Below are 15966 nucleotides of genomic sequence, written 5' to 3'. Positions count from 1 at the left end.
GCCCCCCCCTCCCCTACCCGCACTAGGGAATGTAAACTCGGCTCTGGGCTGGGAGGACTCAGCATGGCGGCCTCCTGGCGGCTGGGCTCGTGTCTGCTGAGGGCGACCTCTCTGCGGGGTGAGTCGAAGTCGTCTTGTTTCACCGCTCACCCGCGCTCTCTTCCCTCCGGGTATCTCGTCTCCGCTCGCGGCGGAGACGGGAGACGGGGAGAAGACGGCGCGGCCCTCGTCAGTGGCAGCTGCTGCCGCCACCGAAGAAGGCCTCTCCCCTGCTCCTCCACGCCTTCGTTTGACCCCTTCGCGTGCTGAATTATTTTAATTTAAATGAGACGCGTTTGGAATTTATTTTTGTCATCAATTCGTAAATGCGACGGCTAGTTACGGAGAGTTGCTGTTTCTCCGGCTTGCGATGAAATGCTTCATGAATTCTCTTGCACACTAGGTGTGAAAGGTACCAGCAACCTTCATCCAGCAGTGGATTGATCACGGCTCTTGATGACTAAAGATAGGCGTGTGCCCGGGTGCTGCGGTGAACGCGTGTGTCGAGTGCCAGTCAAACGAGCTTCGCTTGTCCTGAGCCACTGGTGGAAATTCCACGTTCCCATGGCGGGAGACTGTTTGACCCCCTTTTGACAATCGCAGTTGACAACCCACCCAGCGAGCCGACTCGCAGTTGGTGGAGCTGCACTGGGACCCGTGGGCCATAGGGGGCCATAGGCTCTGGGTGCGAAGTCAAACAGGGGCCCCCATTTCATTCCTTTCATCAAGGGCCTATAACAACCACGCGCTTACACCACTATGGTAGGTCAGGGTTTTTAAAAAATATATATATAAATGAACATTTGAATTGTCGTTAATTAACATTGATTGGCATTTCATTGTTTCGTTCACAGAGGGCGTCTGTGCGGCTCAGCGATGCCCCAGGTCGCTCTTCTCCACCGTGACCCTGGGGACCCTGTCCCCTCGGGGTGCAGCGGTCGCCCCCATCGTTACCCAGCCACGGCGTCACGGCAGCTTTTTCAACAAACGTGAGCGAGAGTTGCAGCAGCAGCAGGAGGGGACGACTTATGCAGTTGTGGTCAACCGGGGGAGGGTGGGGGGCCGAGAGGACTGAACATCATCGTTGGGCTGTAATTGCAGTGCTTTCCTAAATGAACCTTATGTTTATGCGAGAGCCGGGGCTCTCGCATAAACATCGTATTATAATGTAAACAAAAACTTTGCTCTTTTTCACCAATGGGTTTGAAGGATGGTGGCAAGCGTTGTCTTGTTAACTACGCCTGTAAAACTGAAAACTACTTACCTGCAGTACCTCTATTTAAATACACTATCGCAAAAATAATTTACATCCCTCTGTCAATCATCGTGTTTCTCAGTGTGGATTTGTGAACACATTTTGTAAACAGTACATAAAATAGTAAGCGTTTTCAATGCGCTGTTCATATAACAAGCGTTTATACCAATCTACAGAGTAGTGGGTCGCCGCTCTTATCCGCATTGATACGAGCGGTATGTGGGGGGACTATGGCTTAACCCCAAAAAAAACTAAATGCACAGATGAATACGGACAAGAGAAGTATTATATTCTTAGCTCTTTCGGTAAAGTCACGTGACTTTACCGAAAGAGCTAAGAATATGAATTACTGCAGTCACGAAAGCTTTAAATCAAAATTTAAGAGAAATATTATGAAACAGGAGGAATTAACGATGCAATGCATCTCATCTGTTAAAAATCTGCAGGAAAAAGGATTGTCATCGATTGATCCTGGCTGCAGACATTGGTGGGTCACAAATAATAATGAAGATAAGAGAGCAGTTTCACTGTATTAAGCATACCGTTATGACGAATAAAGGACTTAAGTCGTGTAGGCAGTTTGAGCAGCTTTGGATAAGACTTATGATCCTGCCCATTACCGAGCATGTAGTGCATTCGCTTGTTCAGCTCTTCTGCGCATTCGTCCTCGCTATACTCGGACGACATTTCAACAGAATGATCCGTGCCAGGTGGGTCGCAGCGTTTATGTGCGCGGTGAGACGGAGTCGCCAAAATTGATTAATTACGATTTTGACTTCCGTTTATTCGGGACCCCCAGGGTCCCGCCATAAGGTTCAATTTGTCATTGGAGAAAACTTATTGTCAAAGTAAATACGTGTGTTGGGGTTTTCTGATTGCAGGCTACCAGGTTTCAAATGAAAAGGAACTGGGCTTTCGGGTTGCAGGAGACTAGGAGCCAGATTACGGAAAAAAATATCTTATGATTTGTCATAAGTGTGGCAGTTTACAATTGTATCGTACGATCCAAAATTGAATAAGAGAAGATGGATCTTAAGTCACAGTACATATGGGTGTCAGGGTTTCCAATTACAGGAGACCATTTTTCCAATTGTAGGTGACTAGGCTTCTTGTTACCTGAATGGCTTTCTGGCCGTGAATAAACCGGGTATCCCTCTACGTGAGATTGGGTTTCTAGATGCAGATCACCAACCTTTCTGACGTGTTTTCGACCTTTCTGACGTGTTTTCGAGTTGTACCGCGTGTTATCCAGCACATTGCCCGACATCGTGCCCAACTACACGCCCTATAACACGAACACACGTACAACTAGGCAGCACCACCGCAAAACAACCTACGTATTTGCAGGTTACTAAGTTTGCAAGAGACCGGGTTTCTGACTGCGGGGAGACCAGGTTTCCGATTGCAAGACACTTTGCGTTGCCGCCGCTGTGGTTTCACGCTCTTGTCCGCCGGGGTGCAGTGACAGCTGACGAGCTGTGGAAAGGCGTCGTGGCCAATTCGGGGTCGGCGATGCGCAAGGGTCGAGGAAAGAGGGCCAAGCGCAAGTTCAAGAAGAACCTCAACTTTGGACAGACCATCGGGGAAGGTATGCAATGACTCGCTCGTGCACCAGTGTGTCGTGCTTACGTGTGCGATGGGAGCATTGCCACGGCGTTCATTGTTGGGCGCCGCGCTTGCGAGATGTTAACCACCTCGCCTGGTATGTAGAAGTTCGTGGGTTCATTCTTAACCCCGACTATTGTATATTTGTGGAGTTTGCGTGGATTTTTCTCTGGGTCCAATTTTTCCCTCCCAATTTAGAATCAACATGCGTTTGGAGTATTTGGTTGCTATAAATGTCCAGGTGATAAGCCACTTAATTGAGCTATTATTCATGGCCATGTCACTACGGCCAATCCACTGTTGGATGAAGGCCTCTGCAAACCGCCACCATCTCAAATGACCCACGTGACAGACGTGGTGTGAGGAGGACTTCATTCAGCAGTGGATTGAGAAATGGCACTAAATTATTCATCATTTCATTTAAGCTCTTGAGCCAGCTGGCCAGGATTGGGAAAAACCGAGCCCACTTTTTACCCAGGCAACTGGAGAGCACAGACTTAAGTGTTACTAACCTAACCATTAAAACTAAGATTAACATTTAAGAATCACAGTGAAGAGACATGTATACATTATCATCATCAGCCACTGCTGGATGAAAACCTCCCCTCGCCATCGCCATATTTCATGATCCTGCAATGCGATATTCCACCTATCACCGGCACATGAGCTGATTTCATCACTTCATCTCTTTAGCAGACGTTCCACAGGATTACAATTGTTAGAAGGGATGGTCGGAGACCATTGTTCACGTGCTACTTTGTTTTCATTATTTTGTTGTCCTTTCCCCAATTTTATTCCAATTGTGCTATTGTCAGCATGCCATACGATTAAGTATCCCTGAGGAACTATTGCAGTAAGCACTGCATCATCCTGTTAAACAGTTGTCTGATAAATGAGATCACAGCTACTTCTGAGATCGTTCAAGTGACTTTTTTTAATCCAAACACGAGGGGGCGCTGCACTTTTCCACATTTCTTTAAAATATTTCATCTGGGAAATCGCTTGGTGTGTAACATCTTCCGTGCAAGGATGTCTGGGGTGTCAATTGACACGCACACATAGCGCACGCCCTGCGATTCGGGTAATGTTTGTCACTCACATTGCAGTAAATGTATGCATACTTAAATTTTCAGAGCCGGCGTTTCGTTGATCGAATTGCAAAACTTTTTTTTGTTTCTCCTCGACGAGCTGTCACCTGGTTGCAAGTAAATTATGACGGGTGAATGGAACGAGTGCCGGACGATTGAAAGAACGGGCGAATTGATCGCAGGTAAGGGCGGCTTCTTGTGGCCGGGCCTGAACATGCCGATCCGTCTGGAGGACGGCATCCAGAAGCCGAGTCGGCGCAGCGAGGCGGAGCAGCTGGAGATGCAGGCCAACATGCTCCTCAAGCGAGACGAGTGGGACAAAAAGAAGCGCTTCCGCGTGAAGACGGAGCGCGGCTGGTCCGGACGCAACTGGGGTGGCATCAGCCTCGGCCCACCCGACCCCAGCCCCAACGGAGGTGGGTGGCGCGTGGTGGTGGTGGTGGTGATGGTGGGAGGGGGTGCTGTGATGGATGAAACTTCACATCCTTGTGTAGCCGATCAGATCGGTTTCGATAGGGGATTCAAATCGCTTTTTCTTTAACAGAGAATTGTGCTCGGGAAGGGCACCGTTGGCTCGAATTCGAAAGAGTTCTGCATGAGAATGACTGTTAAAAACTCTTCCCTTGTATGAGATCTTAACGTTTCCTTTTATGGTTTGTCTTTTTTTTATTTTCAGACACTTACGAAGACTTTGATTCCAGGGTTATCGAGGTAAGCTCTTTGTATAACGCTGCACCCTGCAGTCCATCGTCTGGTACTCCCATCCCCTACCTGTCGACTCCCTGCCTCTCTTCAAGCTCAGTACCTTTATTTCCTTTGCCTGTGATGGCCTCTTTCTGCCTATAAAGTAACATGGCCTATTGGTTCCATGCCTTGGGATTCCCACTGTTTGTGTGTGCGCGTGCGTGCATATATCTGCGTGTGCATCTCTGTGTGCTTGCGAAGGTGAGAAATGTGTTTCACATGACGGGCAAGGAAGGGCGCAAGAAGTCGTGCCGGGCTCTCGTGGTCGTTGGTAACAAGAAGGGTGCAGCTGGTACGTTCTGACGGCAACACACAAGATAAAGATCCCACGGATATTCTAGATTTGAAGCTTTCGTGACTGCAAGGATCCATACTCTTTGGTTCTATTCGGTAAAGTCACGTAGGTAAAAAAATAAAACAACAAAAATCACGACGTTCCGGCCACAACGCAAGCGGCCTTCATCAGGTGAAGGGATCAGGGTAAGCACTGGACCGGTTCAGATAGTCGACACCGACGCTGGTCGTAAGCGGGAATCTTGACTCGGGTCGCTGGGTTCTTCGTGCAGGGCGCCAATCACTGTGCCACCGCTGCCCACAAAGATGCCCGCGCATGCCCTGTCATCAAAGAGCAGCGCAACAGCCACAATCGCGCGCTGGGTGTTCGTGCCCAATGGCTCGCCATGGTGGATTGTTACTCGCAGCATTCTGAAATGTTTTCCTCTGCAGGGTTCGCGATCGGAAAAGCTCCAGAAAGGACAGCAGCGCTGAGAAAGGTAAAACGGGGGTGGAATGCTGGGAGAATTAGTGAGTGGATGAGTGAGTTGCTGCATGGGTGATTTGAGCGGGTGGGTGAATGGGTGAGTAAGTGACCGATGGGATACGATTAACACCCCTCCTTCCCTCCCAGCCCGAGTTGTTTTTGACTGGCATGTGCCTATTCTTGGTTCTTTCGGTAAAGTCACGTAGAAGGGAAATAATAAAAATAAAAACATAATAAAATTCTCACAACGTTTTGGCCACAACGCAAGCAGCCGTCCTCAGGTGAAGAAAGAGAGCTGTCGGAAAGACAGCGTCTTAATGAACACTGCTAATCTTGGCAGCGTATTTTAAGCTGGGTGGGAGGAGGAGAGAGCCTTGACAAAGGAGTTTACATATCAACAGAGGAATTTAGCATTGAAGTAGCTGTGTTAATGTGATAGATTAGCAGGGTTAGTCACTCCTTGCGGAATGTGTAGGCGGTGGGGGGGGTCTCAAAGTCATTATGCTAGTGCATTATGTAGGTATGTACCTGACAGGTAACGATGCATAGATTCATCAATTCAAATCGGCTCTTATGCTCAGGATGCGTGCGTCAAATCGCTTGAGCGAGAATCGATCGTTTTATGATGTTCAGTTTATTCTAATTTTCGCAAATTGGTATGCTCACGTCACTTGAAGGCTTACTGGGTCGGACAAAACGGTAGAAACGAGTCGAAAACTGACGATGCGGTAGAAACCGAGGCGGATTGAGGGGATCCATTGGTGACCATCGAATTGTCTCAAATCACCGCTTCCCTGGGGAGCAGCAGTATCTTTGCATGCGTTGCGTTACGAGCTCGCTCGCTCGATTCACTGAAGCACTCCTCACCACCGTGTCCCTTGTGCAGGCGAAGAACATGGCGATCCACTACCTCTATTACATCGAGCGCTACAACGACCACACAGGTAAGGCCACGCGCTTCGTTAGTATGCCTGAACGTATGTTAGTGCGTATGATGAACTTCTTTTGCACCGTACGTAGCCGGCCGTTCTAATCGGGGGTGCTCGTCAAGAGAACAACGCAACCCCAGCTGCAAGCGGCTGGACAGTGCCACGATTTTGGATGCTACGTTTAAGGCACTTTAAGCCAGTTTTCTAATTAGTGAAGCGTCCAAAACTATTGTCAGACATCCCAACATACGCACAGCCTCGGGTGTGTATCGAAAATTATTAATAATGCCTTCATTTATCCGGAAACGCCTCTCCCGAGTCCCAAGACTCTTATTTCAATATAGTCCTGCCATTGAGGATGTTTGGCCAATTTTCACCAACTAGTGATTTTTGACACGTGGTAGAAAAACAGGGGTAGCCAGAGAAAACCCGCTCGCACGAGGGGGGTAAAGTTTTTTGCACGGATGGATTCGTGAGTCTGTTGCCCGAATGCAATGTCAGAGCCCCAAGTCTGTAACACCTGGTATTCCCTGGCAAGTCTCCCATCCAAACATAATAACCCGTACAAGATAAGAGCCGTTCGTTTCTTCGGCTGTGTTTTCAACTCCTTTATGTAGCAAGGGGGCACGTAGAAGGTGGTCCAAGTATGAACGGAACTTTAGCGGCGTAAAGCTGCGTCGCTGTTCGGGACTCGACCTGAAGGATACCAGCCACGTTAATCAAAAGCTTTGCCCGTGTCCTCCCTATCCAAAGCTTCCCCACCCCCCCCACCACCACCACCGTGGTTTCACCGCAGCCTAACGCCACCTGTACCGCTTCTTCCTTATTGCGAGGAGCAATAACGCCACGCTCCTCGGCGTGATATTTCTCCCTTGTTGTTCACACGTTGCCCACCGCCGCAGCCGGTGCAGGTCGTTGCCTCGTTGTGCAAAGTTGATGGCTGCACGTTGTGGTGGTGGTGGTGGTGTCGTTGTTGTCGTTTTGAGTCGAGCGTTTGACCCGCCGTCGCCGTCCGTCTGTGCTGCAGTTTACGAAAACTTCAACACGACGTACCGGCACACGACCATCACGGTGAAAAAGATGCCGCGTGGTACGACACCGGTTCCTGTGTGCACGTACATTTGTGTGTGTGTGTGTGTGTATTTCTGTGAATGTTAGTGAGGGGCGGTGGAGCAGTGGTTAGGGCGCTGCGCTACGAACCCGGCATAGACACGAGTTCAATTCCCGCTCACGGCCACCAACACCACTGACTTATCCGAATTGGTCCTGGGCCTCGCCTAGGTCGACTCAGCCCCAATTTAGTAGCTGGTGCGGTGCGTAATAAACATCGCCACACGGGAGACAAAGGCGGTCAGGCGTGGTGCTGGCCACCCACGCCCTCATGTGACGTTCCGGCCTTCATAGGTATTGCTCACTGAGAGCACTTGCCCCAGCAGTCTCTTAAGGCTATATGGGGGATCTTTGTCTTTATCTGTGAATGGGAGAAGGGTATTGTATTGTAGGAGATTAATTAGCAAACTAACCAATGACCTAATCACCCGGAATGCACTCCAATCTCGTTAGATTCGTGACCAAATCCCAAATCAGGATTAATCCTGAACACTGCTTGCATGCGTGACCACCATGCCTAACAGGTTGTCATAGGCTGCTGCGGGGCCTACGTTACAGGCAGCAGAGGTCAGTGCGACCGAATCCTTTGCCGTATTGTACTTGTATGCTGGTCCAGTACGGCATGGAGGGACAACCCTCATCCAGCAGTGCATCGGCTGCTGTGCGCGCATAACGGGGCGGAGTGAGCGGCACGGGTAGTTGTGGGGGGGTAGCTGTCGACGTTGGCTGTGACGTGCACCCGTTCTCCCGGTCGAGCAGGCCAAGGGCTGCACTGCCACCGCGCCATCATCACCATGTGCCGCCTCATCGGCATCGAGGACATGTACGCCAAGGTCACCGGCTCCGTCAACCTCATCAACATGACCAAGGCCTTCTTCCTGGGCCTCACCACGCAGGTGGGAGCATGGCGCCGTGACGGCGGTGTAGTTGGCGGCGAGGCGGTGTGGGGCGACGATGGCAAGCGGTGCTGGTGGCGGCCGTTGTGGTATCGGAGGTAGTGGTAGCGACCGCGGTGGGTGTGGCAGTGATGGTGGTGATAGTTGTGATAGTTGCGGCGTTGGAGATGGTGGTTGTGAAAATTGGGGATGCTGGTGGTGGAAATTGGGGACGGTGGTGGTGGCGGCTTATCACGTGAAAATTATAAGTCAGCCAAATAATCTGAACGCACGTTTCTTAAATGTGGAGGGGAAAAATTGACGGTGACGACACCGACGACACACGCGCGGGTGTGCCCCCTGTGCAGGAGACGCACCAGCAGGCCGCCGACCGCAGCGGCCTGCATGTGGTGGAGCTGCGCGACGAGACGGGGCCGCTGCCCGTGGTGGTGGCGTCGCCCCGCACGCCCATGTCCACCACGCCCCTCGAGGAGGACGCCGTGTCGCTCGTGCCGCCCGACTGGAACGACGTGAAGAGGGCGCATGGGCTCGGCCGGTCCAAGTGGAGCGGCGTGAAGCGCACCGTCGCCTTCTGAGAGTCTCGCGGCCATCGTACTCTGACAGCCACATTGTCACCTTCAGAGAGCCGCGGTGTCACCTTCAGAGAGCCACATTGTCACCTTCAGAGAGCCACATTGTCACCTTCAGAGAGCCACATTGTCACCTTCAGAGAGCCACGGTGTCACCTTCAGAGAGCCACGGTGTCACATTCAGAGAGCCACGGTGTCACCTTTAGAGAGCCACGGTGTCACCTTCAGAGAGCCACATTGTCACCTTCAGAGAGCCACATTGTCGCCTTCAGAGAGCCACATTGTCACCTTCAGAGAGCCACGGTGTCACCTTCAGAGAGCCACATTGTCACCTTCAGAGAGCCACGTTGTCACCTTCAGAGAGCCACATTGTCACCTTCAGAGAGCCACATTGTCACCTTCAGAGAGCCACGGTGTCACCTTCAGAGAGCCACGGTGTCACCTTCAGAGAGCCACATTGTCACCTTCAGAGAGCCACGGTGTCACCTTCAGAGAGCCACGGTGTCACCTTCAGAGAGCCACATTGTCACCTTCAGAGAGCCACGGTGTCACCTTCAGAGAGCCACGGTGTCAACTTCAGAGAGCCACGGTGTCACCTTCAGAGAGCCACGGTGTCACCTTCAGAGAGCCACATTGTCACCTTCAGAGAGCCACGGTGTCACCTTCAGAGAGCCACATTGTCACCTTCAGAGAGCCACATTGTCACCTTCAGAGAGCCACGGTGTCACCTTCAGAGAGCCACATTGTCACCTTCAGAGAGCCACGGTGTCACCTTCAGAGAGCCACATTGTCAACTTCAGAGAGCCACGGTGTCACCTTCAGAGAGCCGCATTGTCACCTTCAGAGAGCCACGGTGTCACCTTCAGAGAGCCACATTGTCACCTTCAGAGAGCCACATTGTCACCTTCAGAGAGCCACATTGTCACCTTCAGAGAGCCACATTGTCACCTTCAGAGAGCCACATTGTCACCTTCAGAGAGCCACGGTGTCACCTTCAGAGAGCCACATTGTCACCTTCAGAGAGCCACGGTGTCACCTTCAGAGAGCCACATTGTCACCTTCAGAGAGCCACGGTGTCACCTTCAGAGAGCCACATTGTCGCCTTCAGAGAGCCACGGTGTCACCTTCAGAGAGCCACGGTGTCACCTTCAGAGAGCCACGGTGTCACCTTCAGAGAGCCACATTGTCACCTTCAGAGAGCCACGGTGTCACCTTCAGAGAGCCACATTGTCACCTTCAGAGAGCCACGGTGTCACCTTCAGAGAGCCACATTGTCACCTTCAGAGAGCCACGGTGTCACCTTCAGAGAGCCACATTGTCACCTTCAGAGAGCCACATTGTCACCTTCAGAGAGCCACGGTGTCACCTTCAGAGAGCCACGGTGTCACCTTCAGAGAGCCACGGTGTCACCTTCAGAGAGCCACGGTGTCACCTTCAGAGAGCCACATTGTCACCTTCAGAGAGCCACATTGTCACCTTCAGAGAGCCACATTGTCACCTTCAGAGAGCCACGGTGTCACCTTCGGAGAGCCACATTGTCACCTTCAGAGAGCCACGGTGTCACCTTCAGAGAGCCACATTGTCACCTTCAGAGAGCCACATTGTCACCTTCAGAGAGCCACATTGTCACCTTCAGAGAGCCACATTGTCACCTTCAGAGTGCCACATTGTCACCTTCAGAGAGCCACATTGTCACCTTCAGAGAGCCACATTGTCACCTTCAGAGAGCCACATTGTCACCTTTAGAGAGCCACGGTGTCACCTTCAGAGAGCCACATTGTCACCTTCAGAGAGCCACATTGTCACCTTCAGAGAGCCGCATTGTCACCTTCAGAGAGCCACGGTGTCACCTTCAGAGAGCCACATTGTCACCTTCAGAGAGCCACATTGTCACCTTCAGAGAGCCACATTGTCACCTTCAGAGAGCCACATTGTCACCTTCAGAGAGCCACGGTGTCACCTTCAGAGAGCCACATTGTCACCTTCAGAGAGCCACGGTGTCACCTTCAGAGAGCCACATTGTCACCTTCAGAGAACCACATTGTCACCTTCAGAGAGCCACATTGTCACCTTCAGAGAGCCACATTGTCACCTTCAGAGAGCCACATTGTCACCTTCAGAGAGCCACATTGTCACCTTCAGAGTGCCACATTGTCACCTTCAGAGAGCCACATTGTCACCTTCAGAGAGCCACATTGTCACCTTCAGAGAGCCACATTGTCACCTTCAGAGTGCCACATTGTCACCTTCAGAGAGCCACATTGTCACCTTCAGAGTGCCACATTGTCACCTTCAGAGAGCCACATTGTCACCTTCAGAGAGCCACATTGTCACCTTCAGAGAGCCACATTGTCACCTTCAGAGTGCCACATTGTCACCTTCAGAGAGCCACATTGTCACCTTCAGAGAGCCACATTGTCACCTTCAGAGAGCCACATTGTCACCTTCAGAGTGCCACATTGTCACCTTCAGAGAGCCACATTGTCACCTTCAGAGTGCCACATTGTCACCTTCAGAGAGCCACATTGTCACCTTCAGAGAGCCACATTGTCACCTTCAGAGAGCCACATTGTCACCTTCAGAGAGCCACATTGTCAACTTCAGAGAGCCACATTGTCACCTTCAGAGAGCCACATTGTCACCTTCAGAGAGCCACGGTGTCACCATCAGAGAGCCACATTGTCACCTTCAGAGAGCCACATTGTCACCTTCAGAGAGCCACGGTGTCACCTTCAGAGAGCCACATTGTCACCTTTAGAGAGCCACGGTGTCACCTTCAGAGAGCCACATTGTCACCTTCAGAGTGCCACATTGTCACCTTCAGAGAGCCACATTGTCACCTTCAGAGTGCCACATTGTCACCTTCAGAGAGCCACATTGTCACCTTCAGAGTGCCACATTGTCACCTTCAGAGAGCCACATTGTCACCTTCAGAGAGCCACATTGTCACCTTCAGAGAGCCACGGTGTCACCTTCAGAGAGCCACATTGTCACCTTTAGAGAGCCACGGTGTCACCTTCAGAGAGCCACATTGTCACCTTCAGAGAGCCACGGTGTCACCTTCAGAGAGCCACGGTGTCACCTTCAGAGAGCCACATTGTCACCTTTAGAGAGCCACGGTGTCGCCTTCAGAGAGCCACATTGTCACCTTCAGAGAGCCACGGTGTCACCTTCAGAGAGCCACGGTGTCACCTTCAGAGAGCCACATTGTCACCTTCAGAGAGCCACATTGTCACCTTCAGAGAGCCACGGTGTCACCTTCAGAGAGCCACATTGTCACCTTCAGAGAGCCACGGTGTCACCTTCAGAGAGCCACATTGTCACCTTTAGAGAGCCACGGTGTCACCTTCAGAGAGCCACATTGTCACCTTCAGAGAGCCACATTGTCACCTTCAGAGAGCCACGGTGTCACCTTCAGAGAGCCACATTGTCACCTTCAGAGAGCCACATTGTCACCTTCAGAGAGCCACATTGTCACCTTCAGAGAGCCACATTGTCACCTTCAGAGAGCCACATTGTCACCTTCAGAGAGCCACATTGTCACCTTCAGAGAGCCACATTGTCACCTTCAGAGTGCCACATTGTCACCTTCAGAGAGCCACATTGTCACCTTCAGAGTGCCACATTGTCACCTTCAGAGAACCGCAGTGTCACCATCCGAGAGCCACAGTGCATAAAAAGGGGATACACTCAAAGATCCGCACAGATGGATTCCTGTGGCTTCTTGGCATCACCATCACAAAGGCGCGTACGGAAAACACTGCTGGAAAATGTTGAATTGGAGATCGTCGCAGGATATTCCTCGATCTATCGTCGTCGTTACGCGTCGGATAAAGCAGTCGAGTTACGTGACGACGTGATGATTTGTGCTTAACGCGTGCAGATTTTATATTGAGAAATGTACATTTTGGACACTGCTTATATCGCGCCGCACCAAAATAAAGAATGTGAAACTTAGTGCAAATGTCCAGCGTTTGTACGTTGTACATTGTGTGCAGGGTGTTATTGAATACGTCTCATTACGACATTGTTTTTGTTTCATTGGGGTGAGAATTCAAGAGCGAACAGGGGTTAGTGCTCTAGCAAGAGTTGTTGACCTGGATTCACCAAAACCTTAAAGGGTAATAAACTAAAGTATAATGTATTCTTGGTTCTTTCGGTAAAGTTACGTAGAAGGGAAACAATAAAATAAAAAAATATTTTTTTATTGTTTTATATTATTTTATTGTTTTATATTATTATTGTTTCCCTTCTACGTGACTTTACCGAAAGAACCAATAATATGAATCCCTGCAGTCACGAAAGCTTTAAATTTAAAGTATAATGGTGAAGCCAATAGAAACTAGAGCAATAAAACAACTGCGTCCGTTCGTGTCTCAATCCGTTTTTCCTGGTGAGGGTCGTGGCAGCATCATGTTGAGTGGTGGCGGTCCAGACCTTCCTTTCCTTGACTCCAGCACTTCTACACTACAGTACTACACCATACACTACTACACAACATTACTATACACTACACACTGCTCTACACTACACTATACACTACTATCCACAGAGTCTAGTTGTTCCTGGGGAATTCCCAGGCCAGCCGAGCGACAGAGTCCGGCCAGCGTGTCCTGAGCCGGCCCAAATGTAAAACACTGCGCAGACATAGCTCAATATTCCAGAAAATATATTTCTTGTCGTGAAAGTTCGCTGGGGCAAATTCCTTTCAAAATCGTTTAAAGCGCGCAGTCGAGTGAAACAGATCTCGGCTGATTCGTCGCAAAGGACGCTCGTTCAGTTCAGCGAGCCTCCTGTCATTACGTGGACCCCGAGGGGGGGCGGGGAGGGCTGTGCTCCTTATTGGAATGAACTCCACGTTCTTGCCGAGGGTCATGGTGCCCGCCGACGAACGGCAGCTGGAATCTTAACTCGGCGCGGGCCTCCTCCATCTCACGGCGGGCGGACGCAAACCCTCTCGGCCGCTGTGATCACCGACCGAGCACGCGCGCCTCGGGGGGGACCGTCCGGACCGTACGCGATGCTGACCATACTGCCCATCGCCTCTCCTCCCGTGCCTGCACAAGCCAGCTCGCGCAGCCACAGTCCAATCGACAAATCGCGGGCGGATGGGGGATTTGGCCTCCTCTGCGTGGCAGAGTAGGCCAAATACTCCGTGGGGGGAGGGGGGGGGCGGCGGTTTCTCTCGAGCTCCTCGCAGTTGAGGTCCGGTCGCCGGCAGTGGCGTGATTGAGCAATTGCAGGGCTGTGCCTTTATCTTTTCACCTTAGCTGGCGGTGGTCGCCGTGGGGTGGCGGCAGCGTAGCGGTTAGCGTTACGCTGCGCCGCGAACCCGGCCACACGAGTTCGATTCCCGCTCTCGCGGGCCAGCACCAGTGACGGTTATCTGAACCGGTGCTGGGCCTCCACCCCTAGGTGCCGCTGTGTGAACATCGGCACTGGGGAGACGAAGGCGGTCGGGCGTGGTGCTCGTCACCCGACCCCCTCGAGCATCGTCGTGCCGGCCTCCTTCACTGCTGCTGCTCGCTCACACCACCTGCCCCCCCCCCCCCCCATCAGACTTTGTTATAAGGCTGCAAGAGGGGGAGGGGGGGCGAGGATTTTTGTCTCTGATGTTCGCTGTGGACGATGTCGGCCGCGAGAGGGCGACACGCGGCCACGCGTAAAAAAACAACTAAAAATGAATTGTAATTGGACTGCGGGGCGGGAGGGGGGGATTTAAATAAAAACGCGCGGTTCAAAAGTTTGCAACTTAATTCCTTACGCGCGTTCGTGATGTCCTCCAGCACAAACTTGATTACACATAAGACGAACTTATTCCCTCCCCCCTAACCCCCCCCCCCCTCCAGTATTTGCAATCAAAAGTTGTTGGTGGAGGGGGGGGGGTTGCGTATTACTTTCCGGAAACGTCTTATTCGCGACAATCGCATCCGACAGAGGGTCGTGGCGCTGTGGTTATGAGTTGCGCCTTGCAACAAGAAGAGCGACTGGAGGTTCGACACTCGACTGGGGCGCCTCACTGCGTGGAGTTTATCTTCTTTGGTTCTTTCGGTAAAGTCAGCACTGTCCTACCAGACAGTCTCGCCCCTTCACCTGATGAAGGCCGCTTGTGTTGTGGCCGAAACGTCGTGAGAATATTATTGTGTTATTTTATTTTATCAATTTATTATTTTATTCTCATTCTACGTGACTTTACCGAAAGAACCAAAGAAGATGAATCATTGCAGTCACGAAAGCTTTAAATCGAAATGCGTGGAGTTTGTAAACTCTCGCCTTGTACGTGGTATTTGTATACTATACGTGGTGTTTGTACACTATACGTGGTGTTTGTACACTATACGTGGTGTTTGTACACTATACGTGGTGTTTGTACACTATACGTGGTGTTTGTACACTATACGTGGTGTTTGTACACTATACGTGGTGTTTGTTCACTATAGCCCTGTACGTGGTGATTGTACACTATACGTGGTGCTTGTACACTATAGCCCTGTACGTGGTGTTTGTACACTATACGTGGTGTTTGTACACTATACGTGGTGTTTGTACACTATAGCCCTGTACGTGGTGTTTGTACACTATACGTGGTTTTTGTACACTATACGTGGTGTTTGTACACTATACGTGGTGTTTGTACACTATACGTGGTGTGTGTACACTATACGTGGTGTTTGTACACTATACGTGGTGTTTGTACACTATACGTGGTGTTTGTACACTATACGTGGTGTTTGTACACTATACGTGGTGTGTGTACACTATACGTGGTGTTTGTACACTATACGTGGTGTTTGTACACTATACGTGGTGTTTGTACACTATACGTGGTGTTTGTACACTATACGTGGTGTTTGTACACTATACGTGGTGTTTGTTCACTATAGCCCTGTTCGGAATGGGTTTTCTCCAGCGGGTTTTTAGCTGGTTTCCTCCCATGGCTAAAAAAAATTGACAGAAACTGGCACTGGCTG

General features: G+C 50.9%; 1 protein-coding gene and 1 long non-coding RNA gene across 4 annotated transcripts; one reads left to right on the top strand and one right to left on the bottom strand.

Annotated features, from left to right (window-relative positions):
* MRPS5 (mitochondrial ribosomal protein S5) lies at positions 1 to 9339 on the top strand. Its single transcript, XM_032964062.2, has 11 exons — positions 1 to 118; positions 894 to 1028; positions 2757 to 2882; positions 4170 to 4403; positions 4664 to 4698; positions 4933 to 5023; positions 5458 to 5504; positions 6378 to 6435; positions 7448 to 7510; positions 8290 to 8426; positions 8774 to 9339. Exons 1-11 carry the CDS (start codon positions 64 to 66, stop codon positions 8999 to 9001), a joined length of 1209 nt encoding a protein of 402 aa, XP_032819953.2. The 5' UTR covers positions 1 to 63; the 3' UTR covers positions 9002 to 9339.
* Positions 9340 to 11893: 2554 nt separating this feature from the next.
* Positions 11894 to 12943, bottom strand: LOC142929581 (uncharacterized). Of its 3 annotated transcripts, none has more exons than XR_012945736.1 (5): positions 12628 to 12943; positions 12298 to 12429; positions 12166 to 12231; positions 12034 to 12099; positions 11894 to 11989 (listed from the first exon to the last, which is right to left on the bottom strand). It is a non-coding gene; the product is annotated as an uncharacterized LOC142929581 (long non-coding RNA). The 3 variants fall into 3 exon arrangements; XR_012945735.1 differs by lacking the exon at positions 12628 to 12943 and adding an exon at positions 12562 to 12613; XR_012945734.1 differs by lacking the exon at positions 12628 to 12943 and having other exon boundaries at positions 12166 to 12297; positions 12386 to 12464.
* Between the last annotated feature and the right edge of the window lie 3023 nt (positions 12944 to 15966).

This window comes from Petromyzon marinus, chromosome 31 (assembly GCF_048934315.1).
Source record: "Petromyzon marinus isolate PM22_M1 ecotype Great Lakes invasive population chromosome 31, UKy_Petmar_22M1.pri1.0, whole genome shotgun sequence".
In the NCBI taxonomy this organism is placed as follows: Eukaryota; Metazoa; Chordata; class Hyperoartia; order Petromyzontiformes; family Petromyzontidae; genus Petromyzon; species Petromyzon marinus.
This window is presented reverse-complemented; position numbering and strand designations above follow the sequence as displayed.